The sequence below is a fragment of the Notamacropus eugenii genome, chromosome 5 (genome assembly GCF_028372415.1).
Source record: "Notamacropus eugenii isolate mMacEug1 chromosome 5, mMacEug1.pri_v2, whole genome shotgun sequence".
Classification (NCBI taxonomy): domain Eukaryota; kingdom Metazoa; phylum Chordata; class Mammalia; order Diprotodontia; family Macropodidae; genus Notamacropus; species Notamacropus eugenii.
In genome coordinates this window covers 146,614,237-146,632,058 of record NC_092876.1, presented here as the reverse complement: position 1 = coordinate 146,632,058, position 17,822 = coordinate 146,614,237, and the positions used below count along the sequence as shown (strand labels likewise).

At 36.6% G+C, this 17,822-nt stretch overlaps 1 protein-coding gene across 6 annotated transcripts in view; it reads right to left on the bottom strand.

The window, feature by feature from the left end:
* The window catches only part of C5H11orf65 (chromosome 5 C11orf65 homolog), a 154,748-nt gene that overhangs the window by 27,993 nt on the left and 108,933 nt on the right, over nt 1-17,822 (bottom strand). For 5 of the 6 annotated variants that reach the window (XM_072611189.1, XM_072611190.1, XM_072611191.1 and 2 more), the window contains one exon: nt 651-764. In XM_072611189.1, the coding sequence (XP_072467290.1) occupies nt 651-743 (93 nt within the window). In that variant the 5' untranslated portion in view covers nt 744-764. Of the gene's footprint in view, nt 1-650; nt 765-16,034; nt 16,091-17,822 lie in introns of all 6 variants that reach the window. The other variant, XM_072611192.1, reaches the window with a different exon arrangement.

Below are 17,822 nucleotides of genomic sequence, written 5' to 3'. Positions count from 1 at the left end.
AAATATTTGTAGTACCATTTTCTTGCTGTAATAAAAAGCTGAAACCAAAGCAGGTACCCTTCAATTGTCTTCCTAACTGTTAATTAGGTCCTGATTTACCCTCTCTTTTCTTTAGCTTGATTAGAATAACTATCTATCCACTGTCCTGGATACCAACATTTGAGGTATCGCTCCCTACAATTACTTTGGTCTTGGGACACACAGGTGGGGCAATAGTTGGAAGTCATTTTGCTCATGCAGAAAACAAAGGGATTTCTGTTATGCTGAGAATAGAGGAGTCCTAATTCACAGAATTATTTGAACACTAAGACGGCTACCATTTCTAGCAAGGAAGAAAGGGAAACATATTCTTAGCAGTAAACCTCCAACCACTATGGTGGATCACATCAGTCCATTCTTCATGGCCTCAATCCTAGCTGTATTTTTAGCAGGGTACCATGATCAACAGTGATATACAACACATAAATGCTTGTGGCTCACACAAACTGACTAGAGCTAAGAAATTCAGCCTGTGGAAGTGAAAAGCTTATTGGTAATGCTACCATCACTTTTTTCTAAGTTTAATTTTACTGTTGCTATTATAAACAAATATGTAAAACTTGATGCTTTTTTTGGAAACGATTTTCAAAAACATGAATAACGCAACTTACAAGATAATTTTTCCAGACCTTCTGAATGATCCTGGCAGCTTTATCATAGTCTTCAAAAGTTGATGCTGTCTTGTTTTCTGAGCTTGAATTCATGCTTCATTGACATTTGAGATACTTGAAGCAAAAAAAATATGTAAAAGTATAAATCAGAAGCACTACACATTAGCATTAAACTATTACTGGGATGTTAGGTAAATTATGCATGACTATATAAATTAAATCTAAAAATAAGTCAGTATTTAGAATAATGACTCAATTCTAACAAAATCAATGTTTTTCCTTAAATTTTATAAAATCTAACTAATTTGAATGATACAATCACAAGAGGTCCTCCAAAGAAATCCTACTCTAATGCCTTATTGTAGTACAGAGGAGATCCTAGATTGTTGAAGGCTATTAAAGTAAAGGTAGCTTACAATTACATAGTGCTTGAAAGTTTTCAAAGCATAACCATCTCATGTGACACATGACAACCATGTGAGGCAGGTGCTATTATCACCTATATTTTGCAGATTAAAGTAAGCTTGAGAGAGGTTAAATGTCTTAAACAGGGTCACACAGCTAATAAGTACCTGAATTGGGATTTTAATTCAGGTCTTTTTGACTCCAAACCTAGTATTCTCTACACTACAAAAATTTTAACTTCCTAAAGGGTGATTTAAAAAGTAGAATGCAACAATAGAGAATGTCTACTGAGTTGAATAAGGACTACCTATATTTTGTAAGATCCTCCAGATTAGCTTATTTATGGATGGCATTGTGCCAACTGCACCAAATCCTAGAATGCTGCAAAGTTCCCTAAATTAGAGCCATAATCACTGAAAGAAATTCTATTTAACATACAGCAAAAACCAAATGGACGAAGAATACCCATTCGTTGTCCAATCTGTGATATATATAATTGGATGGACAAATCTAAAGAGCTCAATACCAAGATGCAACAAAATTTGGATTAATTCTATGCTGCTTGTACTAATTTTGGCCTAACAACGAACACCAAGGAAACACAGGTGTTCTGCCAGCTAGCACCACACTATCCATATGTGGAACCATCAGTTATAGCAAATGGAGAAGTTTTGAATACTGTAGATAAGTTCACTTACCCTGGCAGTATACTTTCCACGTATGGTAAGGTTGACACTTGCATTGCCAGAACTAGTTTAGTGTTTGGGAGGCTCCAAAAGAAAGTGTGGAAGAGAAGGGGTATTAGACTGCCTACCAAACTGAAGGTCTACAGAGCCATTCTACTGACCTCATTGTTGTATCTGTGAAATCTGGACAGTATACCAGTGCCAAGCCAGGAAACTGAATCGCTTCCATTTAAATTGTCTTAAAAGAGATTCTGAAAAATCACCTGTCAGGATAAGGTACCAGACACTGAGGTTCTTTCTTGAATTAAACTGCCAAGCGTTCAAACTCTATTGCAGAGAGTACAATTCCAAAGGGCTGGCCACATCGTTTGAATGCCAAACAGACTGCCAAAAAGATTATTTCAGGGAAAACTCATACAAGGCAAGTACTTACATGGTGGTCAGAAAAAGTGATACAAGAACACTCTCAAGGTCTTTCTGAAGAACTTTGAAGCTGGATGTGTAACATGGGAGGCACTTGCTCAGGACCACCCAGCATGGTGCGCTCTCATCAGACAAGGTGCTGTGCTCTTATGTTTGTCCTTCGTTTTTGAAGAGGACCATGACATCAGAGAAATGATGACATGAGTAAGGGAGGGCTGTGCAAGGTCACCAGCCTCACTTTCTCCTCCTGAGTCATCTAGGTCCAGTGACCAGATATTCATCAAGATGACTAGAGAAGGCCCAGGATTCAATGGGAGACCTGTGCTCTATGAACACAGCAGAACTGAAGTAAGCTCAAAAGAAATAAAGAAATATGCAAACTTACGGAATCTACCCCAAATGTTCACATGAACTATTTGTGCTGGACCTGTGGTAGAGAGCATTTGAAGCTTCTGTTGTTCTGACTGGACAAAATGTAACTTGACTTTAATAATTTAGTGATGCCATTTTGGTCTTCTTAAGGATGAAGGATAACCAACTAATATGTTTTCTAACAGTTCTTGTACATAATCAATAGTTAATAAGTGATTATTAATTGACTGATTAGAAAGATACTTTCTTGGACACTTGCTGGGAACAGAATGAAATAGGTAGAGAATGGGATGGATTACACTTGGGGAACTGTATAGTGCTTTCATTGACTAAGCTTCCTGAATCAAAGGAACATTTTTTAAAAATCACTATTTTTCTGAGGATGCATCACTGTGAATGACTACAAAGAATTAAGGTTGTATAATTGAGAGGGTATTGATAGGCATGAGAAGGTAACAGAGGGACTGGGGATCTTTATCCAACTTGAGCTAGGGAAGTAAAGTAAATGGACAGAAATTATCATGATAGTAATACAGTGAAGTGGGGGAATCGTACAGAGACGTGAAGAAGGAGAAGTTGATTTGGGGGAAAGTCTTAACTGAACTAATATACATAGTACATACAGCTAAACAAACCACATACAGCTAAGGAGAAGTGATGAAAAAAAATTTTTAAGGTATAACCCTGAGATATAGGTCTGGCCTGAGACAAGATGGGGAGACATTTATGTTTACCTCTATTACTTGTTTAAGAATTCTCCCTGTAACCTTAAAGAGCAACAAGTTCCTTCCATTAACCTCTAATTTTTTAAAAATAAGGTGACCTCTTGTATCTAAGTCATATATCCAATAAGAAATTATTGTACTACATGGTATAACATGATGGTCTAAGTCTAATTTTTGCAGAATTATTTTCGTTTTCCCACTTCTTGTAGAATAGAATTCTTCCCCAGAAGTTTGTGTCTTTGAGTTTATCAAATACTAGACTACAGTATTCAATTGCTTCTGAGTCTTGTTTAGTCCAGTCCATCAATCTCCTTTTCTATTTTTTTAAAACAGCACCAAACAGTTTTGATGAATACTGATTTGAGATCTAGGAATCTTCAAACTATATTCATTGCTCCTTCATTCATTTAAAAATTTTTTCCCTTGAGATTTTGTTTCTTCAAATGAATTTCATTACTTTGTCTAGTTATATAAAGTATCCTTTCAGCAGTGTGACTGATATAGAGTTAAATTTATAAATTTTGTAAATGAATTTAGATAATCACAATTTTTATTATACTGGCGAAACCTAACCAAGAACATTGAATATCTAATTATTTGTTTTCATTTATTTAAATAAAAAATGTTTTGTAGCTATATTTATCTAATTCCTCTGTGCACTCTGATAGGTTGATATCTAAATACTTTACGTATTTTGTGGTTATTTTTAATCTAATTTCTCTTTCCATGTTTTGCTCCTGGATTTTTTTTTTTAGTAATATCAAAAAAAACCTAGCTCTCTATGGTTTTATTTTTTATTCTGCCGTTTTTACTTGAACTACTGTCAACAAATTTTTTCACTGACTCTGAAATTTCCTAAAGAAGTCATCTATATGAAGAGATAATTTGCCTTTTCTTTGTCTATGATTATTCTCTCAACTTCTCTGTCTTATTGCCATTGCTAGAACTTCTGGCACTGTACCAAATAACAGTAGAAATAATGGACATCCTTGCTTCATCTCTAATTTTACTGCAAAAGCACATTTTTCTCAATTACAAATAATTCTAGATCTTGGTTTTAAATACAAAATAAAATCAATTCCAAGACTCTTCCCACCATGTTAAACTACCTTTAGATCTCTAGTTTACGCTTTACCATATTCTATTACTCATTTTATCGGAAAGGAATACAATCTACCTCGATTCATTGTTACAAGTCATATCCTGATTTTAACATGCATTCACCCACACAACGCACACCTAAACATAGTTCTTATATTTTCTACTGTTGTCTCCAAGGTTTTCAAATTTTTGACTCTCTACCTTTTCTGGAACGAAAATATAAGTTTGGGGGTAGTTTACCATTCCCTTCTCCAATCTCCATATTCCTCTTCTGTTTCCTCTTTCCTTTACCCTGCTACTTACGAGCTCTTTATTATCATTCAGCTAACTAAATTAGAATGGTTACACTGAGATAGTTTTTGGTCAAACAACTTCTGCTGTTTTGGGAGTTTTCTACAGAATTTGGAATGGTCATTCATCGCTGGATTCTTGATGATTTTTAAGCTGTTTTAATATTGGAAAGCCTCTTCACAAATTTCTGAAAGTTATGAATTCTTGACTGTCTTTTGTCTTTTAAAGTGTTTTTAGTTTTGGTAGTCAGCTGATTTAGGGATGAAATCCTATTTCTTATGCTTGATACATCATATTTCATCTTTATCACATCTTTTCTTTGGGTGAAAAAGTCTGTGAATTCAAAATGTTTCCTTTGATATATTAAATTTTTTCTCTTGGATGCTACTAAAATAATTTCTGTAACAGTAAGAACTGATACAGAATGAAGTCAGAACCAGGAGAGCAATTTATATAATATCAACAGTACTGTAAAGACAAATGACTTCAAAAGACTTAAGAACTATGATCAAAGCAATGATCAACCATTATTCCAGAGGACTCATGATAAAATATACTACCTACTTCCTAACACAGAGGTGATGGATTCAGGATGTAGACTGATAACATTTTATTTTGGACATGGTCGAGGGGTGAATTTGTTTTCACTTGACTATACACATTTGTTACGAAAGTTTTGTTTTTCATTCTTTTCAACTGGGTGGGTGGGAGAGATAGTGTATTTTCATTAATTGAAAAACATAAAATTTAAAAATAATTTTCTTATCAGTATGATCTTGAATTTTGACATGTGAGTTAAATCTAGAATTAATCTTTATAGTACTGTGAATTCTGTTCATCTGCAATCTCTTGCTGTCAGTGCTCAAATGAATCTGTGATTCCATCTATTTAAATGTTCCCTTCAAAAAATCAGATTATACCTCATCCATGCCTATTTATTCTTGTGAATTTTGTCCCTGCCTGTTGTCCTATAAGTTCACCAATATGCAAGGGACCTTAATTGCTTTCTTCTGACATCACAGATACATCAAGAAAAATACTTGGGCTGTCCACTTAGTACTCTTTGTTCTTACCATGTGACCAGTCCGTTTTGATTTTTGCTCATATATTCCTTTTATGACATCCATTACTCCTGTTCTTTGTAGTTTCCTTGTTACCTATTATAGCCTCACATCCCCTACATACTTTTCTATGTGATACTCATGAATTCCTTGGACTCTGTTGTATCCCATGTCTCATAATAACATAATACTAGTAGACTATGGGCATTAAAAACATTGTCCTTTATTTTTTGGATAAACTTGGGTTCTGCAATCTTCTTCAATTAGATTTAATTTTTATTAAGTGCATATATTAAACCTTTACTTTGTACCAGGTTTTGTAGGCAGGGAGCATACAAAGACAAAAAAGCTCCCCAAAGAGCTTACATTTGCAGAGCTAAGACAGTTGAAGGCAAAGACAAGACACAGAGTATTCTGTCACTTGCAAAGAACACAGATTATGAGGACAACTGTTATACTCTGTTGAGACTCAACCCCTAGTTTTGTCTCCTTGTCCCTGTGATGATGATTCATTTGGAATTAACTACTATAGCTAAGAAACTCAAACTCACACCACCTTTCTCTCCTGAGATAATAAATAACCATTTGTCTTAAGTGACCCACTCTCTAACTCTGCCATAGTCTTGTTACACAAAGACGTGGCTTTGCCAAGATGATACTGCATCCCAGTCACTCTCTCTAGCACTGGCTGCACATTGTCTCATCTACCAGAAATGCTGGTCCTGGAAAGGGTATCAGAACAACTCTTTGTTCCCTAGTGCTACTTTCTGACTCTCCCTTGGTAGCCACCACTTAGCAGCTTCTCACAGAATCACAGAATTTGAGAGTTAGAAGGGATCTCAATGACTCTTTTGCCCAAGTTTTGCAGAAAGGGTACCTCTTTCTCTAACACACTTTTAACATCTTCAATGAATGGGACCCCAACACCTCATTCCATTTTTGGATTGCTCTAGTTTAGGTAGGTGTTTGTTTTTTTTTTAATTCTGATATCAAGTCTAAGTTTTTTTCTTTGAAATTTCTACCCTTTATTCCTGGTCTATCTTCTTGGGCCAAATAAAACAAGTCTAATCCTTTCTCCAAATGATAGTCTTCAGTTACTTGAACAAAACTATATGCACTCTCTGAGTCTTCTTTTCTTCAAGCTAAACATACCCAGTTCCTTCAGTTGTTCCTCATATACCATGAACTCAGGGCCATTCACCATATTGGTGAACACTGTCTAGATTATTGATGTCCTTCTTAAACTGGTCTACTGGTGTCCAGAACTTAACACAATACTCCAGATAAAATCTGACAAGGACATGTACAGTGAGATGATCACTTTATTCCTGAAAGCTATGTCCTCTACTGTAGCCCAAGATTGCATTAGCTTTTGTGATTGCCATAACAAAACACCATCTCATATTGAGTTTGCAATCTATTAAAACTCCTAGATCCTTTCTGAAACAACTGCTGTCTTCCATGTCATCCCTAACTTATATTTGTGGGACTGATTGTTTTTTGTACTCAAGTACAAGTTTTTTTATTTATTCTAATTTGATTCTAACTTATCAGATTCAGTCCAATGCTGTAGTTCAGTGGTGTCAAACTCAAATAGAAAAAGGGCCCAATAACCCACACATAAGGATCCCTGTGGGCTGACTTCAAAAACCCACACTATTACATATTTCTTTTTTATTAGTATATCAACAAATTAAAATCAGAAACTGGTTCAAAACACACTTAGGAGTGTTATGGGCCCTAAGCAGGTAACAAGCCATGTATCTTGACACATCTGCTCTAGCTTGTCAGGATCTTTTTGGATCTTGTCATTCATTGTGTTACTCCTCTCAGCTTTGAGTCATCTGCAAATTTGATAAGCATGTTATCTATGTCTTTATCCAGGTCACTGTTTAAATGAGGACCAAAAATAATCACTGGAGTACTCCTTTTGGATACCTCCTGCCATGATGACATTAAACTATTAACAACTATTCTTCAGTCTGATCATTCAACCAGTTCTGAATCCATCTGACTGTATGTAACAGCAAGGATGCAGACATACAAAGGAGGGCCTGCTGTACAGGTTCTTAGATATGCTTTTCTAAAAGGAAAGCAACTTTTGAGGGGTCAACAGTCTACTTCAATCAAGTGCATACATCATTCACTTAGGTCAGGGGAAAAAGTCAGCACCCTGAACTTCAGGGAAAATACAAAGAGAAATTACAAACAGAAAGACCAACAGACAGGGCTTTCAACTGTCTGACTATAGACAATACATATATTGTTACCAGAGTGAGAAGCACCAACATCTAGGTTTTCAAAACTGTGGGGGAAGAAGGGTTCCTTAACAACTACCCACAGTTTCATCTCACACTGGAACCTTCTTCCAAAAAATAAACCCCAAAGCATAGCCTTACCTCAGACCTGGAGGACATAGCCCTTCATGACCAAGTACCTCATTAGAAATTAACAAAAGGTATCTGAGGCTTATTAATGGGTGGAAAGATCTTTAACTCTTTCCCCCACCCATTAACCTTACATTATATTATCATGTAATTTGTATCTTTCCATTTTTTAAGTCTCTTTTGAGGTTCACTATATTCAAACTTAAATTTATCACCCAATCCAGAGGCTAGTAGCGGTTTTCTTGTCAGTTCACTGTTCTCCCTTTTTCCTCAAGGGCTTTAATACCAACTTCTTTACTCCAGCCCTGGTCCTTTTACTAGGGAACTTAAAAAATACATTACTGAAGCTCCTCAGACATCCTGACCTCCTAATTCTTCAGTTTCTTCAGTTCCCCTTATAACTATACTTCACTTCATCTACACACAGGTAGGATTGCAACTTTAATCTCAAGTGTTTCATTTAAATGATCAAAAAATGCCAAAATTTCTTTATCAAATCTTTTTGGGAGATGTAGTAGACAAATGGCCTCCAGTTAGGATGACTTCAAGTCCTGTCTCTGACACATACTGTCTCTGTCTATGTACCACTGGACAAGCCCAAGGAAATTCGGTAAGATTCTAAATTGCAAAGCAGGTGCCAATCTGTATTGGTAGAGGGAATTTCCTCTCCAATGAAATCAGTCTGGTGACCGTGACCCTCTTGTCATTCCACTTCTGTTTGTTAACTTCCTTCCCCTAAACCTAGTCTTCATTTTCACTGGAACCTCTAATCCTTTCATTTTTTGGTAATCACTGATCTAACCTCACTTTCCTTCCTTCCCTATCCTAACACTATAGTTCTTCCTTGGTTCTCCTCTCTTCATAACAATTTTTTTGCACTTTTTCTTTTTCTCATCCCCCATACCATGGCCCTTAATTGTGGGCCCTCTCTCTACATTCAACACTCACAAGTTTAATCATCACATATGGAGATGACTCCCAAAGCAATATATTTAGGCCTAGTCTCACTTACGAGTTCCAACTGTACACATCTCATTGCCTAACAGACATTTCAAACTGAATGTCCTATAGGAATCTGAAACTCAACATATCCAAACCAGAACTCTATCTTCCCCACTCAAAGACACTCTACTTCTGTCCAGGGCACCACCATCTTTCCAGTCACCCAGGTCCACAACCTTGGTATTATATCTGATTCCTCACTCTCCACCCTAAAATTCCAGTCAATTTCTAGATCTCGTCCTTTCTGCCTTTATGACATCACTTAATCCATCCTCTTCACTGCACTCACGTAGCCACCAACCTTACTCATCAGACACCACCTTTTGTATGGATTGTTTGCAATGGTCTTTTAATTGATTTCTCTGGTTTAAGGCCCTCCTCTCTCCAATCCATCCTTCATTCACTTTCCAAAGTGATTTTCCAAAAGTGCTGGTTTTATCATGTACCAGGCCTACTGAATATATTCCAATGTATCCCTATTTCCTATGGGATCAATTATAAACTTTTGACTTTTAAAACATCTAGCAATCTCCTTCCAAGGTTAGTATACGTTACTCTCCTTCCTAAATCCCACATTTCAGTCAAATTGTCCCTCTTGCTATTTCTCATGTGTCACTCCATTTTTTTTGTCTTACTGCTTTTGTATCAGCTGTTCCCATATCTAGAATGCAGGCTGCCTCTCTATGCTCTTAGAATTCCTTGCTTCTTTCAAAACACTGTTCAAGTGCAATCATCTACACGAAGACATTCCTGAACACCTGGTTCCTAGTGCCTTCCCCATCAAAATTTACCTTGTTTCCATTTTGTATATTCTTTGGGTCCTAAAGTCAGAAGTTTTAAGTTGGAAGGCCCCTTAGTTGCAATCTAGTCCAACTCCTTAATTTTAAAGATAAGGAAATTGAGGTTGAGGTTAAGTGACTTGTCCAACACTTATTTATGTTCATATTGCCTCCCTGGATAGAATGCAAGCTCCTTGGGAGCATTTCATTTTTTTTTTTTTTTTTGTATCTGTAACACCTCACTTATTGCCTGGAACATAGAAGGTGCTTAATAAGTAACTGTTGATTTATTGAGGGAGACAAAAAAATGTAGACATATAAGTATATACAAAAGAAACATAATGGAATTTCTATAAGTAATGTATCAACGAGAGTATTCTTATAAAAATTATAAACATAAAATATCCTGCCAATATTTCATATTAGTACTTTAAAACAAGAATTAAATCCTTTCAAGAAGTCCTACATACCACACACCACATACTTTTATCTTCTCACATATCTATGACTGCAAGCAGTTTTTGTTAATTCTTTCTTCTTGGTCCAAATTTCCAATTTATTTCTCACCATCTTGGCCTATTGAAGTTACTGAGTATCTAAGTGTATGGTGAAAATCTGGAAGATCTTAGCAATTTCTTTGTAGAATTTTTCTACTTTTTCATCCTCTACTATATATATTGGTGGGCAAGCTGGAATTAATGTCATGAATCTTTTTATAAATATTTGTCATCAATTCTACATATACAATAACCAAATGTCCTGTGAAATGTTTCTTGTTGCTTTTGAGTATATGTAAAATCAAATCCACTAATTTCTTTCTCAGCCTTTCCGAGAAAATTTTTGTGTGTGAGCTAACTTACATTTAAAGGCCACTTCCTTCTTTTTCGTGGTCTCATTTATGACGAAAATGTCAAGATTAATATAATATGATTTCATTCCTCACTTAGTATGCTCACACACTGGCAATTAGGAAAGGATTCCACATTTAGAGTATTAATTTGTTGTTCAATAATTTCTAGTCATGTCTAACTTTCTGTGATCACATTTGGGGTTCTCTTGTCAAAGATACTGGAGTAGTTTGCCATTTCCTTCTCCAGCTCATTTTACCGATGAGGAAACTGACGCAAACAGGATTAAGAGACTTGCCCAGGGTCATATGGCTACAAAGTATCTAAGGCCAGATTTGAACTCAGGAAGATAAGTCTCCCTGACTCTAGGCTGGGCACTCTATCCACCATGCCACCTAACTGCCTGAATTCCAGTTGCTAAGCTAAATTTTGTAGACAATCTAAAAACTGTGATTCTTAACCCTTTGTGCCCACTTTCCTCCTACTATGAAACTATCACTGAAGAAGCAGATGGGGCCACACAGGATTGATGGCCATTTTGATTTTTTCTTTGTTTCAGAGGGCACCATATCCACATAATTAATCATCCAGGGTCAAGCCTATGTGTGATTTGTCTTTCTGCATTTAGCAGGGCTGGTTGTCAGAAATCAAACACAGCATGTTATAAGGACCAGATTCAAAGTATTTCCTGAAGGGTAGAAACTCAGAGATTTAGTTCTGCTGGACTAATCTTCCAGACCCCAAAATCCCCATCATTAAAAAAAAATTATTATTGTTATATCCATTTTGGAATTAAAGAAATTGAGGCAATCAGAGGTAAGTGAGTTGTCCAAAGTCACAAAACCAGTAAGTGTCTGAAGCCAGATTTGATCTCAGGTTTTCCTGATTCCAGGCCCAGCACTCTATTTACTATGCCACTTTTACAATAGTTATCCCCCAACATACACATAACTATTAACGTTAGAATGAATAATATGAACAAAGGAAAAATATTCTTAAATTTTATCATTTTCTCAGAAGTTGAGATGACATTTTTAGTGCAATCTTTGTAGTCAACAAATATGCAAGAAAAAAGTGTCCTAGATTGTTTCAATTGTGCACCTGATTGATACAACAGTTTACCTTGATACATGTTGCCACACAATGCATCGTGCACCTATACACTATAGGTATTTCATCTTCTGGCCCTTGGTATTCCTACTCTTGTCAGACAACGTACTCTGGCAGTATTTAGATTTGTTGAAGGGCAGCGATTCTAACAAGAATCTACCAGATTATCTTCTACCAGATAATTTCCATTGATTTGTGCTCATTCCTAATCTTTAATTTTAAATAGTAGACTGAAAAAAATATGCTTATAACTGTTTATTTCCCGAGTATTATTTATATAATTTTTTTCAGGTCTTTCCAGTTTATACATTGCTTTAACCATCTCAGGTGGTTATCACCTGTGGAAAACTGTTTATTCATGAAGCTTTTGCATGCTCCTGTGAAAGTTAGAAGTGCTAAGTGTGTGTTCTCTCTGGTTTCCAGGAAATTAGTGATCTAACCCTCAGCTCTGCCTCCTTTTGCAGGGTGGCAAAAGTTGTATAGATTTGTTGGATTACTCAATCAAAATTAGCTTTGAGCCCTTGTCTACTGCCCCCTTGAATTTAGTATAGCCTGGTAAGCCCCAGTCAGACATCCTTGACAAAATGGAGGCAACTCCACACAGATGCAGGCAAGCATGCCTGGATATGTACATGGTATTTACCATTAGCACAGAATCAATAATCACAGAAAAAAATACAGAATAATTAGAACACAATAAACCATCTGGCAAATGGCTAAATCTACTCTCTGATAGCCTAGAAGATTCCTTTCCGGTGGACTGACCTGAACTCAGTTACTGTTGGACATTTGAGACTTCTTATGAGCAACTAAAAAGTCAAACAATTTTAACTCACACTTTAGAGTTGAACCAACCATCAAGTGCCAACACTGAAAACTATGGAAGCAGTCTGGGTCTATGACTCGGAATCCAGGTGGCTTCAGGGTCCCAGCTCATCCTAATGCATGACTGCTCCTATCAGTCTTGTTTCTGGCAAGGACTTCAGGCTTGTGGCCACACATAGCTACTAAGAAGCAGGCTGAACAGAATCAGCAATAAGCCTGCCAAGGGGCAAGGCTGCCATTGCTTCAAACTCTGACTGTCCCCAGGGGATTCTCTACTACAGCTAGGCTGCCTCACTTTCTACAATTCTGTGCACAGAGTGGAAGGGGCAGAGAATGAGAGAAGTGCTATAACTCTATGAAATCCACACTCTTGTCACAAAACCACAAAATAAGCCTATGTTTGTTAAGCTTCAGTGATCATGAATGAAGCACAAGACTCGTCTCCACATGTGATCATTTGAGAGTCAAAAGTTCTGGGCGCTTTGGCTCGGAGGTCCGTAGACAGCCATTCTCCAATCCTTGTGTGTTCACCGAGAGAGAAGGGAACTACAGGTCTTGCTTTTATTGATCTGGTCTAAAACAGCATTTTCTTTGTAAAAGTTTCTACTCAGTCATCAAGTAGTAAGACTTACTAACAATTAAATAAATGAAAGTCCATAAGATGATGTAATGTAGAGCAACGAGAATCATGAAAACAATACAAATGATGATTACAACAATGTAAATACAAAGAACAAAAACTGAATTTGAATGTTGTGTAATCATAATAACCATGCTTGGCCCCAGAGAAGAGCTGGGAAAATGCACCTCCTTCTTTTCTTTGCAGGAGTTATGGGGTAGGGCTGTAGAATATTGTATATATCAGCAGACTCAGGGATAATGATATAGTGGCTAGTTTTGATGAACTGATTTTTTTTTTCTTTTTTTTATTCTTTGTTACAATGGATGGTTCATTGTAAAAGGGAGGATATATTTGGAAATGTAGGCAATGGAAAAAGAAAAAGATAAAAATTCTTTAAAATAAGTAAAAATTTCAACGATCTGCCTGAAGACAAGTTATTACTAAACGACCTCTCAGGAGGAACTTGGCATCATCAGTACATAGAATATTTTGCCACTTGTTATTGTTCTACAGTCATTTTTCAGTTGTGTCTGACTCTTTATGACTCCTTTTTGGAGGTTTTCTTGGCTGAGATACCGAAGTGATTTGCCACTTCCCTCTCAGCTCACTTTATAGAAAAGGAACTGAGGCAAACTGGGTTAAGTGACTTACCCAAGGTCACACAGCTAGTAATCTAAGGTCAGATTTGAACTTACAAAGACAAGTCTTCCTGACTCCAGGGCCAATTCTCTTATCTATTCACTGCAACACCTAGCTGATTCTGCCAGTTACATGATATGATCTGATGTGAGGCTCAGGAAACAGCTTTTCTTACTTAAAAATATTCCTTTCACTTTCTGTCATTTTTATGTGAGGGATTTTTAAAGGATTCTTCCTTAATATGATAAAAAGTTATTATTCAAAACTGAGTTATCATTATATAAAAGAGAAAAACATCAGGATCTTTCACTATAGAAGGGGGTAAGGTTAGGGTCCTTTGCCACTACCATTGAACAGTTTTGTACCAAGAAAGTAAAAAAAAAAGACAATACAGAAACCAGTATAGTCAGTTATGAGGTCAAATACCTCTATTGGCAGATAATATAATGGCTTATTTAGAAAACACAAGTCTCAATAAAAAAATGAATAAATGTAATAAGTCATTTCAGCAAAACAGTGATAGGCACGTGGACAGATTACTGAGTTTGGAAATAAAAAAGATTTGGATTAAAATTCTGCCTCTGACACTTGTTAGTTTTATAATTATGAACAAATCACTTTTTTTCTCCAAGTTTTACTTTCCTCATCTATAAAATGGGGATAGTACAATTTGTAGTGTCTACCTTACAAGGTTATATGCTAGGATCGTATCTCAAATGAGATAATGCATATAAAGCCTTCTGCAAACTCTGAAGCACTATGTAAATGTTTTATCACTGTTACGAGAGATGGGGTAGTGCAGTAGATGGAAGGTAAGGTTTAGAGTCAAGCCTATGTTCAGTCCTACTTCTGACACAGAATAGGGGGCAGCTAGATGGTTCAGTGGATAGAGCATGGGACATGGGGTCAGGAAGACCTGAGTTCAAATTCAGTTTCACATACTTACTAGCTATGTGACCTTGGGCAAGTCACTTAATCTCTGTTTGCCTTAATTCACTAAAGAAGGAAGTAACAAACCACTCCAGTATTTTTGCCAAGAAAGCTCTATGGACAGTATGAGCCAAAGGTCACGAGGAGTTGGACATGACTGAACAATAAGTAGATAGATGCCTGGCCTTAGAGTTAAGCCTATGTTTAAGTCCTACTTGTGACACAGAAAAGGAACATGACCCTAGAAAAGTCATTCAATCTCTCAGTGCCTCAGGCAACTAAAATTATAAATTACAGATGAGTCCTTCATCAGCATCAATGAAGGTAATTTCCACAGAAGACATGCCTTGCACTGGTGAAGCCACAATTCCAGACACCCTCCCCAATTACGTAAGATTTAATTAATAACACTGACAACATGTTTACATATCACTAACAAAAACAAAATTAATACAAAGAACACCATTGGATAAGAACAAAATGTATCAAATACTTGAACAAAAACCTACCAAGGCAAATCTAAGGCCAATATGAGGACACTATAAATAAGACAATGTTAGTAGAAATAAACAATTGGAAAGATATTCAATGTTCATTATTAGGTCAAGCCAATACAGTAAATGAAACAATATTATTCAAATTAATCTGTAGTTTTAATATATCAATTAAAGTGGGATAAAAACAGATAATATGATAAAATGTATTTGTAATTTCGAAGAACATGAATAGTATGAGAAATTATGGTGGCAGTGGGGAAGAAAGGAAGGGAGACATGCACTACCAGGTCTTCTGTAATCTAAAGCAATAATTAATCGAACTTCCTGGTATTAGATTTTTTAAATTTAGAAAAATCAAGTTAGAACTAGAATGAAAGGTATTAAAACTAAAACCAAACACACAGAAGAGATCAGTATGCAATAAATCCAAAATTACATAACAGTGGCATAGAAGTTCATCACTTCTTAAAAACTGTTGGGATATTTGGATATAAGAATGGTCAAAAATGGTATTTAAGCCACATCTTGTACTATAAACTATGATAAATTTCAAATAGATCAATGATCTAGACAAAATATGCCTCTTTGTAGTATCTTCCCTCTGGGGTCAAGCAGAACAAATCTAACGTCTTTTCATCATGCCAGCCCTTCAAATACTTGGAAAATGCTTTGAGGACTCACCCTCCCCCCAAAGTTTTTCTTCTTCTGGCTAAACATCTCCAGTTCCTTCAACTAACCTATATGGCATAAAGAAATTATAGGTGACAGAATTGATGGATATATGTGTGTATGTTCATGTATACACGCATAAACAAACATGCATATATGTATATTACACACACATTCAGCAATGAAGGATGAACACAATCATCCAAAATTTATAAGATATTGATGAGAATTTATGAGTAAAATCCATTCTCTAATAGACATTCTGACAAAATATGAACTGAAATTGTTTCACAGAAATTGAAATTATCAAACACCATCTGAGATTTTTTTCTAATAATAACCTTGAGTTAATACCTTTTATCAAACAAAACGGTTAAATATTAAATATGTAAAAAGTCAGTTTTGACTGTTGAAAAACACTTTACTAGACTACTGAAATAGTAGTCAAACTGTGGAAAACAGTTGGAAAACAATAAGACAATATAAAATAAAAGATGGTATAGGACAAAGTCCAGGATTTTCAGTCAGGAAAACCTGAGTTCAAATCTAGTCTCAGTTACTCACTAGTTGGGTGACCCTGGGCAAATTTTGTTTGTCTCAGTTTCCTCAACTGTAAAATAAGGATCAAAAAACACCTACCTCAAAAGGTTACTGGGGGGGATGAAATGAGAAAATATTTGTAAAGCAGTTTACAGATCTTAAAGTATTCTTTTAATGCTAGTTATTATTAGTAGTAGTAGTAGTAGCACAGTGGTTTTATTATTACTATTACTACCATCTCCTTACAAGGATTATACCCTAGGGTGTTTTCTTTTGGATTGAGAAGGAGGCCAAGGGTGGGGTGGGACCAGATTGGTCACTTCACTAGTATGAGAAATTACCAATAAGGAAAATTCCCTTTGCCAAAGCAGATCAGTAACTGATATAAGAATTCTAGTACTAGACTAGAGTTACCTGGAGAACCCAAGGGTCTTACTGGCAGAAAAAAAAAGTGCATGAATTTTAAAAACCATGCATAGCAGCACTATTTTCAATAGGGAAAACAAAACAAAACTAGAAACCACCCAAAAGATGGCTGAATAGCTTTAAAAAATTACTAAATAAAATATACTATTATTGTCATAGGATATCAATAATAATAATGACAGCTAGTACTTTGAGATTGCAAAGCACTTCATGCATTTATTAAGTAAGCAGATTCTATGTGCTAGGTACCATGCTAAGCCCTTTTCAAATATCTCATTTTATTTTCACAACAATCTTGCAGGGTAGGAAGTATCATTATCTCTATTTTATGGATGAGAAAACTCTGGCAGAAAGAGGCTCTTCCTGGGCCAAGTGTCTGCCTGACTCCAAGTCCAGGGCTCTCTCCACCAGGACACTTATCCATCTCTAATATGTTAACTCATTGGATCCTCACAACAACCCCTGGTAGGTGGCATTACCCCACTTTACAGACGAGGAAACCAAGTCACAGAGAAGTTAAGTGACTTGCCCAAGGTCACACAGCTAGAGGGGAGATCTGAACTCAGGTCCTCCTGGCTGTGCACTGGCGCTCTCCCCCGCACCACCATAAAGGAGCTCAGAAAGCAGCACTAGGCCTGTTACATTCAGGGCAGGGACAAGGGTGCAGCCTCCCCTGACCGCTCCCTGTGCTGCAGACGCTCCAGCTCCCCTCCTCACTCTTCTGCCCCCTGCCTCTGGTGAATCCTCCACCCTGCGCCACGTTCCACACAAACCAGACCCCTCCTAGCCGGGGCGCTGGTCCCGCGGCTAGGCCCGTCCTCCACGTGGCCTTCG